The 23,105-nt window shown below is 41.6% G+C and overlaps 1 protein-coding gene across 3 annotated transcripts in view; it reads right to left on the bottom strand.

Moving 5' to 3' along the window:
* Nucleotides 1-23,105, bottom strand: part of LOC120739103 (neuroligin-2-like) — a 247,508-nt gene that overhangs the window by 148,534 nt on the left and 75,869 nt on the right. For all 3 annotated transcript variants that reach the window (XM_040040765.1, XM_040040768.1, XM_040040766.1), the window contains one exon: nucleotides 7,942-8,811. In XM_040040765.1, the coding sequence (XP_039896699.1) occupies nucleotides 7,942-8,449 (508 nt within the window). In that variant the 5' untranslated portion in view covers nucleotides 8,450-8,811. The remainder of the gene's footprint in view (nucleotides 1-7,941; nucleotides 8,812-23,105) is intronic.

The following is a 23,105-nucleotide window of genomic DNA, read 5'->3' as shown; positions in this document are numbered from 1 at the left end:
CGTGAAGAAGGCGTACATTTTGGACTTCCTTCTAATGAACACCTCCCCCATGGCGATTCATTTTTAATTCATAATTTCACACCAACATAAAAAAGTTTGGCATCACTGTCCTAGATCATAAACCTCCACCAGAAGCTCGTCTAGGGTGTGTTTTGTTTTTAACTATTTGTTAAATGGCCAACTTTCAGAAACTAGAAGACAAAGTCTCACATATTCATTGCATCCTAACACAAGCCCTACTGCTAACCTTAGATCAGATGCCACTGATGTGGACACTGGAAAAAAGAACATGTTGGATTTACTTAATTCAATAGTTTTTGCTTTGGCAGCAACTTAAACAACTGAGTTAACTCGACATTCACACATTCACATTCAATAAGCCTGTGCATTTTGTGTTGATAAGGTGATTGAAACATGTTTAGATAAAGTAAGCAGAGCTCATGGAATATTTTAATCCTTCACAATTTTCTCAACAAAGTCAAAGAAACATAAAATCTTAATGGATTTACAAAACCTCCAGTCCACCCATCCTTTTATCTTTACCAGGGTGGCACGGGGGCTGGGGCCTATCCCAGATGTGATAGGGTAAGAGACAGGGTACTCCCTGGACAGGTCTCCAAGGCTAACACGCAGAGACAACCAACTCATGGGTAATTTATAATCACCAGTTAACCTAACCCCAATAAGTGCATGACTTTTAACTGTGGGAGGAAACCATAACACCCTGGGAGAACCCACTGCCAACTAGTCAGATTATGGATTTGAACCCTTCTTGCTGTGAGGCAGTAGTGCTAACCACCACGCCACCAAGCTGTCAGTCCACTTACTTAACAAAAGTAGGACAGCTATGATTACACAGCTTGAATTTTCTTTACATTTTGTCCTCGACAGGTTAAACCACAATAAACAGCAACAGCACACGTGTGGTGTGTGTCTCTTATAACTCCAGTGATTTTCCTGCAGTTTTAAATCTCGTGTGATCTTGGGAATTTCCTGAGCCCAGACAACTAACCACTCTTACTAGATCGTATCATGTCATCTCAACAAGAACAAATTAAGTTGTTGAATTGCTTCATACAGATCCTACATGATTTAAATATGTTGACCATAGAAACATGAAACTATTTTGTTAAAATTACAATTTTTTTAGACTTTTGTAAATGTAACAACCACCCATTCCTTTTCTGAGTGGAGATGCTAAAAGGTTTTAAGATGTCTGGTCCTGAGCAGCTACATGCTACTGAAACAGTCACATCTGGGGCTGAAACAGGCTGCAGCTCAAGGCAAAATATACATTTTTCTTCAAAAAGATCAAAGTGCTAAAAAGCTGAAACGGAAACAAATGCAGCAAGTGACTCCAGCTTCAGTTGTCAATTTAGGCTTTTGTAGGTGTTGTGGGTATAATGATGGGACAAACTTTCTTTAAAAAACTTCCTGCTGCTGACTTCAAAGCGATGGTTTCTTTATTCCCTGTGTCTAACTCCACAAAGCATAGCCATAATGGATTGTGTATGCCGGTAAACATTTATAACGAGTTTCCATTTGTGGGCTGCTGAGTCCAGCTACTCCAACTTATTCACCATGAAGGCTTGCTTTGTGTTAACAGCAGCCGACTGCTGAGAGAAGCATGTGATCTGTCTGTGAGCCTGAGGCGGCATCGGCTGCCGGTCCTCCCCTCGCCTCATCCATCGATCCAGCGTGACTCTGCAGGAGTGAGATGAAAACCTCTCGCTATGATTTATGGGATATCATCTGCAGGAGTACCAGTGGAGCTCCTGCCTCCCAGCATTTGATGAGGAAACTACCTGCCAGACGCAAAAACCAAGACTGAGTCCATAAACCCTCACTGGACTACTTCTGCACTGCAAAGCCTTTATTATAACCTAGTGGTCATTTTATTCCTTCAGAGGTACTAATAAATGGAAACCACAGCAGATCTTAATTCTTATGAATGTTGGACGTCTCTTTGTTTAAAAACCACTTAAAGCAGTTGAGAATGTTTCGAATTCTTCTTTAAAGGTACTTTGCAGGTAGCTTGTTCCAAACACCTTGGAAAACTCATCCCGTTTTTAAGGATTCGGCTCTCTTCTGGTTCTTCATTTAATTTCTCTAACTGACTCCATGATGGTTTGATGGACTCCGTGCATTTTTGTTTTTCTTGTTGCTAAAAATAATTACTTCCACTAAGGAGGTTATTATTTTGTAGTATCTGCATGCATGTCATCATTCTGCCTGTAAACATGATAACATGCGGTCATGTTAATCATCCATCAAAACCTGGCTTCCAGTTCAAGGTCTTCAAGGTCAACTTTATGATTTATTGGACAAAAATTGACAGAAAGCCGTATAACTTTGAAACTAGGTCTATTACAAGTGTGGTTTAAGATTTAAGATATCATGTCACATTTGACCTCTGACCTCTCCTTCAAGGTCAACAGGTTAGCCTAAAAGGTCAAGATGATAATAAATGCTATATAGAGCCGTTTGAAATGAAGATTCTTACTGCCATTGTTTGTACTTTCAACATACAGGTATACAGGAAGTGACATATAGGCATTCTAAACACATCTGACCTTTGACCTCATCTTCAAATGCAAATAAACTCATAAATTGTTAACTTTGCTTCAAATTATACTTTCTTTGATACAGGTCTATCAGGATCAGGAAATCTTATATTATAGTCTGCGTCCAATGGCAGGTTACATTTGACCTCTGACCTCAATTTTACATTTTACATCTGCCTTTCTTTTAAGCTGAACCCAAAGTGTGTCACATCTTTAAATAAAGTGTGAGAACGAATGGCCTACTTGGAAATATACTGTAGTACAGTGTTCTATAATAAGCTCAAGCTATTTACACATCAATACCTATTACCCATTAACCCACTCCTACATAATGTCTGTGTAATCAAAGCAAACATCCATCATGCTTCCCTTATCTGACTGACTTTACTGCACCACCAACTTAATGTTCTTTTAAAAGAACAAATAAACCAAACAAATATATACAAACTAAATAATACAATATTTCCTTAACAGTAAATACCTCCAGAGAGTGGCTTGCCTTCTTGTTCTTTATCGTTCTGGCTGTATGTTTTGGGTCGTTGCCGTGCCTCCCTGAGGCCACCGTGTGTTGGATAGAAATGTAGTCTCTATATTTAAATCCAAAAGGTGCTGCAATGCGTCTTTTCTGTAGCAATATATACACAATAAGTTATTTAATGTGTTTAGAAAACATGAAAACCCATTCAGTGATTAGCATTTTCTGCTCAAAACTATTCATATAGTCAAAGAATGTGATATGAAATTACTAAATTAGATGAAGCTGTCTTTAATCAAATATTAAAAAGTGTCATTTTTCATTCTTTCTTTCAATTTATTTCATTTCTTGATTTTGTTTTTTTCTAAAAGACTGACACATTCAGCAGCATGTTTATTCAGGAGCGCCATGGGATGAATGAAAGAAATGACAACACATGGCTAGCTTTGCAACTTACTAAGCACTTAAATATTAATTAAAGAGCCACGAGTACGCACCAAATGTTAGCATATTTGTTTATCTATGAACAAACACACATTCATGTCAGTGTCCCACTTTCTCCTACTTGCACCGACGGCAGCATTAAGACGTAATTCTGCCAACTTAATCCACTTAAAACCAGAGTTTTTTTAAGGATTCTGTCTTAAGGGTTGCCCTACGAAAGGATACAAGTACAAAACTCTCAGGAGACGGAGAATTCATGTTTTAAAAGTAAGAAGAAAGACGTGGTGTGGCAAGAGAAAATGCATATAAGCTAAAAAAATCTCTAGCCCTAGTCTCCTCTCCTTGTTTTTTATCCTCCTTTCCTCGTTTCCTTCCATCTCCTCCATTGCATGTGTAACAAATGATTTGGAAACCAAAGAGGGAGAAAAGGCAGAGGAGCAAAGACAACGGCAACCCCGGGGCTGCTAGAGATTGCTGAGGCTAGCAATGTCATGCCTGACTCGACCACAGTAAATATAACAGCAGTGATGATGGAGGACGGGCGGGGGAGGGGGTGAAGCGAGCTCATATGGATCTGCAGTTCTTTTTTTCCACACTTAAATTATGGCACGTGCACCGGGTGGGTATTTGCTGGGATAATGTCTTTCTAACCTGGACGCACCTTACAAACAGTGACCGTGTGGTACACCGACGCCGCCGGGCGCTCTGCTGATTTTTCACATTGATGAATGAAGGTCACTGTGGGGAGATGTTCAGCACCTGTGTGACATTTGCAGAAGGCGTGCTGCACGGGAGAATGTGAGCGAGTGTTTATATGTTTCAGAGTTATGACATTTCCATTTCCACATCGCACATCTCAGGGAAAAAAAAAGTGAAACCTGATGTATAATGCTCTAAATTTGCCCGCGGAGCCGTAAGTGGCAATGATGGGGTGTCGAGGGCTGAGGCTGCGGTGCTGCAGTGGAGAGGCGGAAGGAATGTTTTTGAACTGCGAGGTGGGTAAAAAAAAGAAATTGAAAGAAGTTCTGATGGACGGGCAAAGAGGGAGACTTAAAAGTGTTGGTGAGAAAGACACACACAGACACTGTCAAGCTACATCATGGAGTATTCTTTTTTTAGCCTCAATACAGATCTTTAGCAACACTTCATTCCTCTTTGGAAAGCGTCCAGTTAGCTTTCAGGTCTTATTTTCTTTTCCAAGCAAAACCCAAAATGCTTACCACTTTGTCTCTATAAAAAGGTGTTGGGAAGCTGTGCAGCTTTTACTCGAGATATAGAAATGAAAGACAAAAATGTGAAGCACAATATCCTCGGCAAGGAGAGGAAGGGAGGTGACGGGAGTCTCCACTTTTCATGTCACACCTGCTGATGAGATGGAAATCTTTCCCCCTTATTGCTCGTACACCAAATAGTCCCTAGACTGACAAAAATGTCCACAGTTTGATCTGAGTTGAGAGAAGAAAGTTCTTGACTGGAAAAAAAAAAGTAAAGTCAAAAGTCACCTAATCCCTTTTCTCATAAAGCTGCTCCAGTCCTGGCCTTTTTGTTTTATAACACACAGAATTGGAGGTACCATAAAAACAGCAAAGTGGTAGTTGAAATGATTTTTGATTCTCCGTGGAGTTTTATATTGTTTCTTTTATATAAGTCCAACCCAGACGCAAGCATAATCCTAAAACTAACAGTCGTCATCTACATTATGTGCAAGGTTGGTATGAAATATTAGCTTAACTAATAACTTTTATACAACCACTCAGACTATCCCTGTAAAGAGTGACTGTTCACTAAGCCCCTCCTCTAAACAGATAAATCATCACTTCATCATCATTTGCTTCTTCAAATGTAACTAAGTGTATTCAAAGCAAGTCAGAAGTTAGGTTAGACTGAAACATGAGTCTGAACTTAACACCAGGGCAAGCTAACAATACTGGAAGAGATATTTCTTGCTTTAACTGTATATCTATGGTGGTGTGGGGGGGCACAGATTATTGGCAGATAAAGGTGCTCCTCTTCACCTATAATTAGGCCTTCTTTGTGACTCTCAAGCAATGCTCAGCCAGTCCTCTGCTTAGTCTCTCGTCCTGAGGTCAAATGTCAACTCCACCGTCTCAGTGCAGCAGCTCATGAACCAGTTCTCTGCCTACTTGAGGTTCTGGTCCGAGTGGCTCTCCAGCTCGCACAAGATCACAAAGATCAAGGCTGCTGTAGCCGGCTGAAGTCCAAGAACATGAGGCTGAAGCCAACAGGACGACAGATTAATGTAAAATGATATCGAGGATGCATGGGCTGATTAACAGCAGCTGAACTTTTGAACTGGTCTTTAAGTCTGACGTCATTAGCCGTGTCTGGGCCCAAACTCCGCTGCAGGTCCATAAGTCAAATGATCACTGCGGCATCACTGAGAGTTAAAAACTGTCTAAATTCTTTCATCTGTAATAAAATGATCAGTGTAGCTGCTCTACCGGGTATAACAATTACATTTAACATCCAGGCATCCATGAAAACAGAATTTATTAAATTTAACAGAGTTAGAAGTTAGCAGAGAGTTAGCTCGCTAGTTTCCGCCTAAACATAATATTGCATGTTCTGACTGAGAGATTTCTGAAAAAATTAAAACGTACAGCTCTGCTATCACTTCCAACATAAATGAAGACAGAAAACTAAACAACAGTGACGTTTGCAGGGTTACTGAAGTTTGGCTAGCTGGTATATAATGATGTGCTATGTGATTGCTAGCGACACAGCTATGTTAGCATAACATAAACACAGTGAAGCTAGAGGATGAACGCTAACTTTTTTTCCACTTGATAAAAGTTAACGTGAGGGTTCCCGATGGTTAGGGACAAATGCAATCGCATGGCAGGATGCTGTAAACGGACCAAACTTCAGTCAGGAGAACAACGGAGATAATCCATCCACAATACGAGGTTAGTCGTTAATATACTGCTGCATGGGCTCAGTGTTGCCAACTCCTCAGTAAGGAAAATCGCTATTGGCTGTCCTAAAAGTCGCTAGAAGTCGCTAAATGACGTCATCCCCTAATTTGCATAATTGGTCATGCTAATATGATTGTAATCTACGCTGTTGGAGAGAGAAATAACATCGTGGAAGAGACATAAAGTGAGCAAAAAACGTCCTAAATGCATTTAGAATTTATTTAGAACTACAAATTAAATTTCTTTTAGCAATTATTGTTTTTTAATGTCACAATTCCAACCCTGCTCCTTTATCCGGGTTTCGACCGGCAAAAGTGACCCAAAATAGGCACTCTGGTGGAGTTACTTAATGTGTGTGTGTTTATAAGTAGTTTTAAACCTTGTGATCCACAAAAGAGCATAACAGTAAAAGAAGAACTGACTGCATTACACTCAGTGCGGGAGCAGCGGCTTCGCTCATGCGCGGTTCATTTGCAGTTTGGACGCATAGGTGTGAACATCTCCTGCAGCTGGGGGAGGACTATCCTCCCCCCATGAGCGCTTTAGCACGGGTGAGGTGCCCACGGCAGCACCGCTGCTTGTTGAGAGTAAAAGCAACACGCCCTTTCACGTCAAAAAGTCGTCATAAATAAGTCTCGAATAACACCAGAAAAAGTCGCCAGATTTGTCGCTAGTCGCTTTTTAGAAAAAAAGTCGCTAAGGGGTCTGAAAACTTGCTAAATATAGCGACAAAGTCACTAAGTTGGCAACACTGCATGGGCTGAGCTGTACTTACATCATAAGGTTTTAAAAACTGAGCTTTGAAATTAATAGTGGTAATAAAAACTGAGAGAAGCCGACAGTGAGTGTTTTTAGGGGCTTGTTGAGATTAAATACACCAAGATATAAAGCAGTAAAACAGGTTAAAAACACAGCAGCCTGATGAAACGCAGAGTAGTTTGGGCCCGGAAGCAGGATTCATACATCATCACTTAAAGACTGAATAGGTGAGGGTACTGTTGCCTAGCAAGCAATCCTGGATCTATCAGTCAGATGGAAAAAACACACAACCAAAAAAAACAAAAAGTAGTTTCTAAAATATATTTAAGAAAATATCTAAATATAAAAATATATTTAACAACGGAAAAGACTGTCTTCTACATGGAGCGGCTGTTTGTGCCTGGAGCTTTACTGACTTTACTAAAGCTACAAGCTAAAAGGTGTTGGTTGCAAACACTAAAACAATCTGCCAGTTATCCTCAATCAAACAACAAACTTCACATATAATCTTCTATTTGGCAGCCAGACAAAAAGATGAGTCGGCTTTTTCTACCAAGAACCTGATGTTGCAGACTTAAAAAACACATGTACAGCAGTAACTGTGTGCCTGCTGTGTGAGCATGGAAAGCTCAACAAGAACGGTACGGTAATAGTAACTAAAGGGTTTGGAGCTTAGTGAAAAGTCCACCTATTCCCTGTGCTAAATGTTACCCATCAAAGTCCCACATCCACCAACCCTTCATTTCACCCTGTCCCCACTCACCATCCTCCGTGGGCACGTAGACATTGAGGTAGAGGCAGTCCTCGCTCTGGTTCTGGATGTAACCGGCCGCCACGTCCAGGTTGTCTGTGAACCACACGGGCAGCATTATCTCCGGCAGTACACCGTGAACATTTTGAGGGCACACAGGGGCAAAGAGGGTGGCGTTGCGGATCTCCTGCCAGGATCCCGGGGCCTCAGGTGGTTGAAAGCGGCGATCGCCGATGGGCGCCGTGGCATAGGGCACACCCAGGTACTGCTCCACAGGGCCAAGAATCTCATTGTTCAAGTCCTTCTTGATGCCTCTGAGCTTCCCATAGTTAGTGGTCACGATAGGGTGTTTAGAAGGATCCATCTTCTGGCTCGAGGCTAGACTGAAGAGCAGAATGAGGCCTAGGACGCTCATGAGGCACCAGTCTGTCATAAGGCTGAGGTGGCTTGTCCTGGACGACAAACTCCGCCGACTCTGTCTATTTATAAAGAATGGAAGGGGCTTCATGACTGAGTTCATACTGTTCAGCCACCTGCTTTTAGTCAGTTTGGGAAAACGTCTCTCTTTATGAGCAAAAGTGGATTATATCCAACAATCTGGAAGGTAAAAAACCCTTAATGACTAAAAAGGAGCTTTTTTAGAAACTCGACCAAGACTAAGGGCGCTGAATGAAGGTGAAGTGGAGGACAAGGCAGCTGCTTGGGAGAGAAGGGTCCTTTGGGCTCTGGGTGCCGGATAAAGGGGTTTGGACCTTGGAGTGGGTGCCAGGTCAGTGGTGATTCTGAGCAACGGTGATCCGAAACACTTCCCAAGCCATGGCTCTGTTGCGTTCCATACCTATTCGTCCTCAATTATCCAGATAATTGGATTGATGATGAATTCTGCAGAATGAGACAGAGAAGCAGGGGGGAGGAGGGAAGAGATTTAAGGGACGGTGATAAAGAGAGAGAGAGCGGGGGCGGGGGGAGGGAGGAAGAAAAGATAAAAGAGATTAAGCTTATCTGAAACAGAAATATATTCCATTAAATGTTGTCAGTTCAACATTTTTTCACCTTCAGCTGTTGCCAAGGGACCTTTTTTTCTTTTTTTTTTCCTGAAATGAAAGATTTTCTAAATCCAGAGCCAGTGTTGTGGAGATCAAACTAACAAGGGTTCATTTTGGGAGCATTTCATGTGACGATCAACGTGTTTCACTTCAAGTCGTTACATCACGAGGCTGAAAATGTTTCTCTCCAACATGGACGGAAGAACAAAAACAAACACAATGACACAAATGCAATTTCTGACATCATGTTTTTACTTCCTCTGGCGTTTGCAACATAATCCCATATATGCTCCTTGCTGAGTGCACATTTCTACACGTCTCTCTATTCATTATGTATGAAAATCCTGCTGTCCCAGTGCGACCTGCATGAGGGCACGATCCCTCCTGGCGGCCCGAGCTCAACCTGGCAGCTAGCACGCACGCATCTCTGCCGAGTTTCCACCGAACAACGCTGCTAGCGATGCCTCAATATTTCTATTAAATTCCTCGAGGCTTCAGAGGTTCTCGTGGAGGCAACACTACAGACAGTACAGTAGACAGCGTTGGTGGACGAGTAGAAGCTGGAGATTAGGGCGAGCCTTTCACTGCCCAGTAAGGTCAAATGTCAATAATGTGCGCCTGTAAGCAGCTTAGAACAGCCCAGCTGGGGCGCTCTCTGGCTATACGCAGAACACAGAGACACACTCGTAGCATTAACTGAGCCACACATGAATGAAAGCCCACATTGTGTACAGCCATTCATGTAATCTACAGCGGAAATGTGCAAATCCTCATCTAACAGATCCAGAGTCAGGAAATGCACGAGGCGAGGAGGAGATTAGGCTGCCGTTACGTTGTTGCGTGGTGTTATGTAACGGTGCGGGACACACAAGGCCCGGCAGTAAGTAACGCTGGGAGTACAGTGAGATATCTCCTCAGTGTTAGCGCACTCTTTTTCACTCTTATCGCATTTTTTTTTCACACTCTCCCCTTTGCTTTATCGCCCTACCGTAATTGTCCCCTTTAAAGGCATCATTAAGGATATTATTGCATCGCCTGTACCCACCTCTGTTTTTGTTTTCTCCCCCCCCCCACTCCCCCTTTCTCTCACACTGCCAATAAAGCCATTTAAAATGTAAAAGTATGGGATTTAAGAGGCTTGAGGCAAGACGGCAGATAATTAGAGTCTATAGGCTGATGAGCAGATAACACGAATAAGGAGGCTCATTCATGTAATAATAGTTTCTTATGTACAACAAGCTCTTGGAGAGGATATATTCGGGCTTTTGGGGAAATGCGTGGTGAAAAAAAAAGTTAAAAAAGAGAGAGCGGTAATTGCGAGCGGGCCTGTAGCGCCTCTAATCTCTCCTTGTTTTTGTTTGTTCCCGCGCGTGCACACTAAATATATTGCCGCCTGCCTTTGTTCCTCTCCGAGTGGACTTTGTTGTTCTGCCCACGCCCCCCCGTGTGTGCGTCGGGGTGTGTATCTGCTCGCTGAGAAGCGGGCAGCACGACGTGCGCTCTAATTAAACCACGGAGAGTCTGGGACGAGCCCTTCACCCACACACCCAACAATCAAAAATAACCATCTACACTGCTGTTAAACTTTCATCCTCCAACGTACATAAAAGAGACCGGCGAAGAGACGAGTGTCGGAGGGGAAGGAAAAAAAAAGAAAAAGGAGCAGGGATGACGAGAAAGCCAAACTGGAGATGAAAGGTGAGAATAAGGATGGAGAGGAAACAGGTCCTGTTAATGAAAAGCTTCTCTGTGGTCAGCAGAGGCCCTTCAAGAGGCCTCGAGTCAAAGTGACACAAGGAGGAGAGATTCTCAGGGACGTGATGAGCCCAGGAGGGGGGACAACTGGACTCCTTTTTGCCCAAAACTTGCACCCCGTGGCACATGTACGTCAGAATTCCTGGCCAAGCTCCTGGCAGACACGAGTATGCCTGCGGGGACCGCCAGAATTTTGTGGTGCATCTGAGTGTTTAATTGCTAATTGGCTCAATTAGAGGGTTTAATTGGTCCAGCTCTGCCATGAGCAGTGGGAAAGCTTAAGTGATTGATGAAGCAGAGAAAGAGAGAATGGGGGTGGACTGGGGAGAGGACGGTTCAGCATGTCAACAGAGCCACACACAAGATATTCATGGGAATGTGTGTGTGGAATTTTGGCGCCACTGGCGCACGCACGCTATCATACTCACAGACGCAGATTTAAATGAACAGGTTCTCCCAGAATACTGTACTTCTCTGTATGCATGCAACACTATCTCACACTCACACACAGATGCACACTCATCCAAGATTCATGTCATCAGCAGAATGTTTTCCTCAACTCCCAGGAGGCAGTGAGACTGAGGGAGACTGCACAGGCCACTCCGTGGCAGACTGTCAGTGGGAAACTCATCTTCCCTTGCACTTCTTTTTCATCTCCTACTTATTTCTAATCTAAATGAGAAAGGCAAATGATGCTGCAATTCAAAAAAAAGAAAAAAAAAGATTTTCAATTCGAAACCAGTCTTTACCGCAAGATACTTTGTTACAGGTCTGTGTCATTCTGAATCATCGAAGATGAGCAGCACAAAAAAACATGCGAATCAATTGCATCCCAGCGTTTTCCACAGTTAAGGATTTTTCAGATTGGATGCACATGTGGGCCTTTTGTTGAGCAGTAATACAGGAAGAGAGATGTCTGGCATCAAGCTCCAGAGCATGTTTTCAAGGGCTGAAAGCATGACGCCAGTGTGGAAGCTGCACTTCCTGGAGTGGCCATTTGAGGCTGGCACCAAAAGTGAGTCACTCCCCATATACTGTACTCACATGTACAAATGGCCTATTAAAAAGCATGTTTACAACCTGTTAGGAAAAAAGTGTTTGTGGTGTTGATGGTGAAATTATATGACAAAATATGGCTATAAATAACTGTGCTGCACACACTAACACTCAATAAGACACCCTATCATCCAAATGTGGTTCCTTTTGGTTCTTGAAAATGAAGATGGTGACAGGTAATCCTAACCCTAACGACAAGTCTTCAAAATATGGACTCCTGACACCAGCAAACGGCAGCATAGTGTTCATCTTTGCCACACAGTCTGTGATTACAACCTTCCAGCCTCACTGCGACCTTTACACCACTGTGCCACACATTCATCAACTGAGCAGGCTTGAGCAAATCAGGATCACAGCTATTGGAAAGATCCGGCCACTCAAACACTTTCATTTGACCTATACGTCTGTAAGTGATATCATTATGCTGCTTAATCTGTTGATGTGAAATGATGCCTGCCTGGTACGAGGTTCAAATAGATGTAGTTGTCATTAGGCCAACAGCTATAACAATAACAAATATCACCATTACTCCGTGCAGTCGATATCACTTCGGCTACAAAAGAAATGAATGCCTCAAAGAAGAGAAAACTGAGCAGTGAACGGTGAGCATATATGCATATAATGGACGACTAAATGCTTCTAAGCAAGGTGGAGAAGAAAGCGGAGTGACTGATCTGACAGGAGCAGCTGCCGAGGAGAATATCAGATAGATATTATCCAACATCTAAGCTAAAAGAACTTAAAAGGAAAAGGAAAAAAACAACAGCTAACGTCTCAACTGGCACACTTAGAAAGCAATGAACGATGCAGATGTAAGAAAACTATTTAAATGTGTTTATAAGACGACAAATCACAGGAACAAACTGACAAGTCAAGAATGTATGTTCACTAAAGATTAAAGAAATGTGAAATATCCCGTATAACAGAGCATCTGATATTTGGATTGGTTATTGGTCCATACCTAGACAGCTGATATTGACAGCAGTCCCATCGATAGGAACTATCTTTATAATTCAATTCTATGTTATTCTGTTTTACAGTTAGCAGATTGGAGGTATTGCACAAGTGGGACACCTAAAATCTTTATTTTTATGTTTGGATTAGCTTTTTGTTTTTTTTAAATAGAACAACTTTTTTCGATTCAATTCAATTCAAGTCTATTTGTATTGTAAGGTAACAACCCTATACAATAATGCAATAATACTATGTTCAATTGAGCTGAAACAACTGACACAGATTGAGAAAAATGTTTTCCTTGCAGATTTTTTCCCCACTGCTTCCTCACTTTCAACTCCCCCATGGTTGTTCCCAAGCCTGGATGAGAAAGAAGGAGGGTTGGCTGGCAACCCTATCCCACAAAACCCAAAAATATTGACAAGAGAACATCAAGGAAGCTTGAATTTGGAAAAACGATGTATCAAACTGGAAGGGCTTACCAAATTGCTAAAGCGATGCAAAATTACAGCCTTGCATTAATAGGGACCAGCGAGACTAGGTGCATTCAATCAGGACAGAGCAGAACAGGGGTGGGCAACTCCAGGCCTCGAGAGCCGGTGTCCTGCGGGTCTTAGATGTGTCCTTGATCCAACGCAGCTTATTTAAATGGCTACATTACCTCCTCAATATGTCTTGAAGTTCTCCAGAGGCCTGGTAATGAACTGATCATTTGATTCAGGTGTGCTGACCCAGGGTGAGATCTAAAACCTGCGGGACACCGGCTCTCGAGGCCTGGAGTTCCCCACCCCTGGAATAGACTGATAAGTAATGAGACATGAAGAAGATGGTGCCTCTCGCATGGAAGTAGTTGTGCTAATATTATCTAAAAGTAGAGAAAGGCACTACTAAGTTGGAAGGTTCATGGTGCATGGCTCATTACAGCAACATTCTGATTAAACAAGATGCATGACCTGTGGGAAAAAGTGAATAAAGCATCTGTAAAGAAAGAGATAGGAAGAAGAAGATGGAGGTGGATAGCCCATACACTGAGGAAACCAGGCAACACCATCACCAGACAAGCCCTGATGTGGACCCAAAGGCAGGACAAGGAATAGATGGCAAAAAGGTGCAAAAACAGGAAAGCTATGGATCGGAAACTTAAAGAAATGAAAGCATAAGTGACATGAAAGCGCCACGAAGATGACGAGAACTGTGAGGTCAGATGATGATTCTCGATGATACTGTGTGAGTGCCATCAATCGTCTATTGAGGTTGCAGCAGGAACGCTGTTCAACACCATTCAACAGAACGCTCAATTAACTTTGCCTTTGTCCTGGGAGAGAACTTAATTTCCACCAGGTATTTATACAAGGGTAGGTGTATTTTGCAATGGTTGGAAAAAGTAAATCATCTGTGAGGTAGCTAGCAACAAATGCATCACCGCTTTAAGAAAAATATCCCCCCGATGAGGACAGAAGAAAGAGTAAAACAAATAAAGCCTCTCCATGTGAAAGAAGTGATTTTTCTTTTCAGTAACAGAAAGTTCTGTGAGCCACCACCCCACCTTCCTTCCATGACTAATGACTGTGAGGTGGTGTTTTGAAGCAAGTGAAGTCTTGGATTTAGTGTAGAAATAGTTCCAATACAAGACTAAAAGCCATGATCTGAAAATCTGTCATTGACAAAACTAATAAAGACTCTGCACAGACAATTAGATTTTATCCGATTTTGCAAGTGTTCTTTTTATTGTTTTGTTCTCTCCAACATGTTTGAACAATTTTCTCTCTGACTAATTACTATAAGTCTCAGCGGGGATCGCAATCCACAAACTGTGTTTTATTTTGCCTATCTCTGCTTCAAAACTGACACCACACTTTGATGTTGGTGCCATGAGGGGTGGGGGAGTTGCTTCGCTGCACACATTCAGGAAAGAATTACTTAAGTGCTTATGTTTTCAACAGCAAGTCTACTTTTGTTATCTTTAATTACAGGGAGGAGTGTTCAGCACCACTTTTATGACAGAGCCTTCCCCCAATTAACCTGCTGTTAATCTTCCACGTGTAGGTCATGTCTCTGCTCGTGGAGACTGAAGCGCGATCAGTAAGTGTGATTGAAATTACACCACGCTTAACAGGAATAAATTGTTCTCCTTTACAGTTTCTAAAGCAGGGTGAAGAATTGATTAAGATTAGTCATGGATGTAACTGACTCATCTACACATCAAAAAGGAAATGTTTGTGTGTACTCGATCTGTGTATACGTTGTTCCTCGTGAATTATTTAATCATTATATAGCTTTTGATCATTTGAGAACAAATGTCTGATGAGGGTGAGTGGCATGGTGGTTAGCACTGTTGCTTCACTTTCACCATCAGTTCAATTCCACCATCAGGCCAGGACCTGTCTGTGTGGAGTTTACGTGGGTTCTCTCCGGGTACTCTGGCTTCCTCCCACAGTCCCAAGACATGCAGTGAGTCAGGATACGTTAATTGGAAACACTAAATTGCTGACAGGTGTGAATGTGGGAGTGAATGTGAGTGCGATTGGCTCCTACTATGTATTAGTCCTGTGACAGACTGGCGACCTGTCCAGGGTGTATCCTCTCACCCTAAGACAGCTGGGATAGTCTCCAGTGCCCCCCGCGACCCTGAAAAGGATAAGCGGAAGCAAATCGATGGATGTCTGATGAGATCTAAAATTGTTCAAGTAACCAGCCAAACAAGGACAAGAGACTATCTAGGTTTAATCCAAAATATGGTAGAGACAAACAGAAGGGCAATCCAAAGATTGCCAGAGGAACCACGATCAAATAAAAGCATCAAGCACCATCGGCGCAATTCATAAATACCAATACCAAAACGATGCTTTTAGATAACTAAACTTGCCAACAAAAATGTAAAGCTTTTAATTTTCATTCAAATATATCAAAGTTCCTAAATTACTTTTGTGAGATTATTATACTATCTTAAGCCACCTTATACTTCTAATCAAAGAATTGTTGAATCATTATACGGCTATAGGCCACATTATGCCTTGGATTAATCATTACACTGTTTTATGATGCATTATACTGCTGAGTTATAAGAAATGCTGTTTGTTTAGAATCATGGCCTTCCTTTTCTGATTACAAAGAGAACAGAACATACCGTAGAGGTTTTCTGCTCCATCTCATCAAGAGGAGATAAAACAGGAAATCAAGGCTGTCACTTAGGCGCCGTAAGAGAGAAAGAATGTGGATTCTTAGTGTGGAGGGAGGCCGAAGCTATAAGAATGTGAGAAACGGTCAGACACTTCGTGATCTGGTAGACACCCTCCTGTCCACATCTCCCATCTGGACGTTTATGCTCAAAGTGTTGTATGGAATAAGGAGAATTGTATGGAATAAAGAGATTGTTGATTAAGCATTTGTACACCGAGTGTTGTTCTTCCTTCAGCCCGAAGATCAAACAATTGGGATATTTAACAAGACATCAACATTCATATCAGAACTTTAGCTAAATAAAACAGCCTTAAGAACAAGAATAAACCTTAAAAATAACTGAACCAAAACAGGTCCACGAGATTAGCAGCAAAACTATTTAACCCTTTACACATAAGTGTATTTGAAAAATAAAGCTTTCATTGGACTCTACCAAATGCTGTTAAAATTACAGTCTTACTCTTTGCATAGGAATGAAGAGGGTAAATAAGAGCTAGGTGCTGCTACTCAATGCACTTTATTAATTGATTATGAGCAAATGTGAGCACCTTTTATATCAGTTTGTTAACACAATGCTGCAATCTTCCCGGTAGTGGATATCCCAGCAATTTAATCTCAGATCTGACTATGCAATGCTCAGACAGTTAGCAAAAAATCCAAGAGCTACATCTCAGACTCTACAGACCTCAGTTAGTATTTAAATCTTGGAGTTCATGAGAGTACGATGAGAAAAAGTCTAAACAAGTTGAATCTGAACAAACCCGAAGACTTCTGGACTAATGTGCTTTGGATAAACGAGCCCAAAGTGGAGATGGTCGGCCGTAATAAATGTTTGTGTTTGGCCACACGGAAACACAGCATATCAGGGCAAACAAACACGTCATATGAACATTTAAGCACGTTGGTGGAAGGGTGGTAATTTGGGCTTGTTTTGTGGCCACAGGACATGGGCACCTTGCACTCAATGAGTCGAAAATTGGATCATGCAACAAAACAACGGCTGAAAAAGAAAAGAATCAAGGTGTTGCAATGGCCCATTGAAAGACAAACCTCCGCCTGACAGGAATGCTGTGGAGGAACCCTAAGAGAACTGTGCATAAACGAATGATTGCAAACATCTATGAACGGAATCAACGTTTTAAAGAAGAGTGGGCCAGAATTCATGCACGGTGATGCGAGAGACTTCTTGGGTCTGAGAAATGTAATTATGAGATGGTCAGTAAAAGGCTCTGTGTGGACGTCGCCCTTCAGGACTTCGAAAAATAGAAATGACTGCTTATGGCTGATGTCTGCAGCTGTCTTTGTCCGCAATCAACTATAATCACTGCTTTCAGCATCCAGTGCCTTTGACCAGTTTCTGATGCAGACACTATCCAGTCCACAATATTTCTCCTTCTAGGAAGCTTCTCTAATTCTCCTGCTTTGTTAAATCTAGAGACCACAGCCTCACAATCACATCCATCACCGTTCTGCCACATACCTTACCAAGCACAATCCAAATCCCAATAAAACCAATTCCACCCAATTCTACTCGAATACAGCTGCAGAATCGCCCACCACTGCCTTCCCTGTAATTGCCTACCAACTCTAGCTCTGTGTTGTGTTTCCAGTCAGTCTGTCAGTACACTCACCACACTCAACTTAATGACAGATAATAAACCGACTTTGCTGTGCCAAGGGTACTGGCTATTAGCTGGAATTCAGGGAGTGAAGTTTTTGTAAGAGGTCAAAAGGAGTCACTGTTTTAAAATTGTTTTGTGGTTATAAAGAAAAAATATGAAGTGACTGGGAGAGAAATGGAGACAAATCAAAGTAGGCCTATAACACACAAATGAAAAATCGCATACACTACATTTACCTTGTCAATGTGCAGCCAAGTCAAGCCCACGCACACAAATGCATCGCGCTCGTTATCATGTCAACCCTGACAGCCTCTGAATCAGCACAACTCATTTGTTTTCACATTTGCTAATTAACACATCAAGGCTGTGACAGGAAAATTGGATATTGAAACGCCAATGTATCCCTGTGACTGTGTGCATGGGTATAATACACGGTTATCAGTGCATATACCTTGAGAAAAAAAACATATGCTGCTGTTTGTAGTTTATCTGTGTATCTGCAGCCCTGGTGTGTGTTTTATCTGCACCATGCGAGTTTGACGTGTTGATTGCAAGGTAATTGCGAGGGCACGGTAGAGTGGATGCTGAGTGGCTGAACAGAAAAGTGCCGTTTCATCTCAGCAGATGCCACATTAATACCAATAGATGGGGTGGACATGTATGTGTGTTTCTGTATGTTTGCCATCCTGCTGACAGCCTTTCTGTGAGCTCCTTAATGGCAAAACCCGAATGGCAGGTAAGCGATCGCTCACACTTCTTCCTGTCAATCCCTTATCATTTTTTTATTACCTTCCTTTCTCCCAAAAAGAATCAAATTCAAAGCACGCTGTAAGCTAAGAGTGTTAAGCACACTGATCAACTAAATTAACAGCACCTAAATGGGAAAACTATTACAGCAAACAAGGAAATGATTTTTTTTTTCAGCTCATGGAGACGCCAAGGCTTTGATGTCTACATAAAACAGTAAAGTTATTTTTCTTCTGCCATGCTCACCATTCCTCACATGATGCTGGTGGAACTAGACAATCATTCCATCATGCAGGTGATCTTTCTGCTAATCAATGAATAAGTCAATAAAATGAAACAACTATTCGCTAAATCCACGTTTAGGTTCAAATGTTGGCTTTAAATAAAGAAAACCAGATTATTCTCATCTATTTGGATCTTTAAACACTCTTTCACTAGTGTAACCAGACGTTAACCACCATAGCTGATAATGACTGGCTAGCTCACGCAACATGATTGTCATGGCTGATTAGCACTTTCCAAAGATGCTTCACAACATGTGTGCATGCATAATGCTTACACCAGCAACAAAGATTTGTGGGTTTACATTACATTGCAAAACCAAAAATATTTTCTTATAAACTAAAGAAACCAGTTTACTGTTTTAATTCAATGTTTCTAGCTTAAAACAATGTTCATTGTCCTTCCTCCCCACTGTATACTCTTTATTCACTTCCCACAGAGACTAGGCTTGTCTGACAGTGGGGGAAAAAAAATGGGCTGATAGACTGCCAACTGCAAAACAATGGGAGGATGCGGTTAAGACGAAAGAAAGGAGGGCTAGACAGAGGAGGTAGCGAGTGTGTGGGCTGATGGTAAACTTGTTGACAACAGTAAATGTATGCACAAATGCATCCGTGGTGGGCAGAAAAGTGTGCATCTGTGAAGGAGGGGGTGTCAGGGATGCAGACCAGTGAAGCGCAAAATTGGAAACAATGTGTCTGCAAGAGTTAAAAGCAAATATTTACAGGGCTTTTAATTTGCATCGGGAGCACCGAGTTTCCGGCGTGGGTCAGCGCGTCTACGGTGGAGCCAGCGAACACAGAGGGGCATGGCTGGTAATTAGACAGACAGTGGTAGATTAATCACAGGCTGGGAGCTCAACCTCGCAGCCACACACACTTTCACGAGCTATCTGCGGCAGCCCCATCATTTAGTCTGGCTCGTCCACTAAAATACTCTGGATGTTTTCCTCTCGCCCAGAGAGGATGAGTGTATCGAGCTTTGACGAGCGTACCTTATTCTCCACGATTTTTCAAGCACATGAACTTGTAGGGAGTCACTGCCCTGCCGTCTTGCTCTGATTACTTGCTGCTCCCTCTCCCTCTGTCGCCTTAATAAATCACCAGCTATAAATCTACCCCTCCCCTTGCTTTAGGACAGCTCCTGAGCCGCTCAATTCCCCCTGCTGGCTCTCCAATGGGAGCATCTAGGAGAGGCAGAGGACAATGTGGTCCTGCCCCTGGGGGAAGAGCTCATCTGTAGGCTGGAGGACACGGCTGGAGCTCAGCAAAACATCAGAGCGAGGGGGAGACATAGTAGTTGGCTAAGGGTGCCACCATTAAACACGTACCCTATATCATAAATATTTTACCGTCCACTAAGTGGTTTTGACCTTGGATTGGAGTGCTGTAGGTTATACCACAGTATGGGAGAAACATGACCAGAGTTTTAAAAGTTTTAAAAGTTAGGGGTAATTAAACTGGGCTGAAATGGGTCTTCTTAAAAGCGCTTGTGTACGTGACTAAAAACCTACCACATACCACCGTTGGACACAGCACTCTACAAGTAGTAGAGCACCATCAAACATTTCTATGTGCATTATTCATGAGAAGGTCTGATGTGAGCAGAAGTTAATAAATACATTTATAATAAAGTGATTTTATTAAAAAAACCTCATTTTATATAAAACATGCTTTCGAAATAACTGCAGCAATAAAACTTTAAAGGCTCACAAACTCTCCTCCATCAATTTCTTTTTTACAGTGACGTGGTCGGTAAAGGTCTAGTCACGTCAACATTTAAAATATTAACATTTTTCCATCCCTCAGTGGAAATGACTGATTACAGATTCTCTCTTAAGATAGAAGTGAAGCTGTGAAGTTCAACTTTGATTAATTTTGACACCCCCTGTCATCCTCTCTTGACAGTTTTAACCTTTGACCAGAGGGAGAGCCAAAGTGTCAAAAACTAAAAAGGTTATACAAGCTTTTTATCCGCTAGTGTAAATACATCTTTGCTATGTGAAATTATCACATTAGGTCCTAAGTAAATAAATTACACACTTCAGGAAATTCGTCATACAGTAAAAATGGAGTAAACAGCATCACAGAGAAAAGTAAAAATCTTCACAAAACCTGTTTTCTCTGATTAGCATCAACACAAATGCAACAGCAGTGTTAGCTAACACTGCTAACATTGCTGTTGCAGCAGTGTTAGCTAACACTGCTAACATTGCTGCAACAGCAGTGTTAGCAGTTTGTTAGCAGTAACATCACTTCAACAAGCTTGTCCCTTCTTCACAAACTTTAGCAAATGGTTAACATTAATATGGAAAGCAAAACATGACGGCAAGGGTGTGATATTTAAATTCCAATCTGGGAACCTTTTGGCTAGCTTGCTAACTTAGCATCTGTTGGAAATAGCCACATTTTAGGGTTTTTGATATATCATTTGACCCTATATTGTTTCCTCTGGCAAAACGAATAAAAACAGTTCTTTGATGAAGGAAAAAGAATATTATATAAAAGGGAATCTTGGGTCAGTGAAACCCTTTACACATGTCCCTTAAAAGGGCATTTGGATAAACTGCATGTTAAAAGGTTATGTTTATAGGTTATATATATATATATATATATATATATATATATATATGTTTATAGAAATGATCTAGATGTGCCTGAAATCCTACAACTGGTAAAAATGAGCAATTAATTTTTAACTTGGTGAGGGCGACGCCAGCACAGTTTATGAGAAAAAAATATGTTGCTAAAGAGAAATGAAAGGTAAAGCAACAGAGGCAGGATGGTACAAAGTACTGGTCCCCAAACAAAGCTAAAGCTGATGAATGTCAGCTGTAGCTTCCAGCTGCTCACTTGACAAGCAGAAAAGCACTTGGACTTTGTTTACAGTCTGACAGGGACTTGAGACCTGGGACAGATAAAAGTTTTCCATTAAAATATTGACTTAGAGGATTAGGCAGGTAGAAGAAGTTGTGCAAATTGAAATAAACCTGCAATTTTCCAACTGAGAACCCATCGTGGCTCTAGAGAAAAGAGATATTAAGCTGTCAACAGACTAATGAAATGCTTAATCTGAATTTGTAGGGTGTAATGCAGCATACATGGCTTATGCTGTTAAATTCATACTTACTTCTAATGCGATCCATCTCCCAGAAGTTATTTTGGTTATTCGGTGACATAAGAAATGACTGAGGCATTTATGAAATGATTGAAAAAAAGAGAAAAGTAAACTTAGGAGGGGCTATGGGACTTTTTTCCAGAAGTACTCCAAATTTTTAATTGCCACAGAAGCCGTTAATACACTGCTCTCTACCACAAACACTTGCAAATCAAATAACATGTCTACAAAAACCAAAGTCAGAAGAGAATATAACCCACTTATTAAAGCGATGTCACTTTAAGGGTTTAAAGTTTTCTCCACTTGCAAAGAGCAAGTCAAATTATGAAATGAAGCAGGTTTGCACAGTGATACTGCTCGGTGTGTGGGCAGAAAATACTTAGTGTAAGTAAGTACATTTTAAAAACACACACAAATTAAGTTAAATCTAATAATCCTGGGTAAATGTGAATAAAATGGAAAGCAAAACAATTACATTTTATTATTGTAATTGTGCAGCTATAAAAACATAAAAAGCGGACTTAGGTTTGAATATTTTAGCATCATACAGATGCAATAAGTTGTCGGGTGCAGAAAGCACACAATACTGTGTGAATGGAAATAGGCCCCTTAAGTAGACATAACTGGGGTAAAGTGTATGTTAATGGGTATTCTTGTATTGTAAGCAGTAAAAACAAAAGGTAGAGATTACAGCGTGCGTGTCGTGCTGTATAAGCCGTTTTATTACAGCAGGAAGTGTAGCACTGCAGCTACATTCACATTACAGATTCTCGGCCCTGAGACTGTTATTAAAGCAGGACTGAAGCGGCCAGATGAGGACATGAAACTCAGATATTAAGTCACACTCATTTGACTCGTAATGACCGTTGAGTGAGAGCGATGCGCATGCCGCCGAACGCCACAGAGAGCGTGAGACAGAGCGGAAGAGGGAGGCTTTGGAGAGCTGCCATCCTGATCTAGTTGTCCCTGACAGATGGCCGGTGAGACACACGAGCAGCTGATGCGTATGACTGTCTGCTTCCCAAAGAGGGTGCAACAACAATCGACACCTCCCTCACTACCTGTTCCTCCACCCGGTCTATTTTGGTCTTTAATTAATTCAATTTATTGCAGTGCAGGAGTTTGTTGATGCAGGTTTCTAAAGCCAAGGAGAGGGTGAGGGATAAATATCAAAAGAAAGGGCACGCGGAGAATGAGCCTTAGATGATAATCAGCTTTATTAATAACAAGCTGCAGCATCTAAACACTTCTGCCTCTCTCTCCCAAATCTTTCCCCCTCTTCTCCTCTCCTCTCCTGGATATTAATATGAGCAATGAATATTCATCTACGGCTTCAATCTATAGCTGAGCTCATGTGGAAAAACTGTTTGTTTTATAACTGCAGGAGGAATATTTGCTCATAAATATGCTTTACATG

Source organism: Simochromis diagramma, unplaced genomic scaffold, assembly GCF_900408965.1.
Source record: "Simochromis diagramma unplaced genomic scaffold, fSimDia1.1 OVJJ01000317.1, whole genome shotgun sequence".
Lineage (NCBI taxonomy): Eukaryota > Metazoa > Chordata > Actinopteri > Cichliformes > Cichlidae > Simochromis > Simochromis diagramma.
Note: the sequence above shows the minus strand (reverse complement) of the source record. Positions and strands in the feature narration are given on the sequence as shown.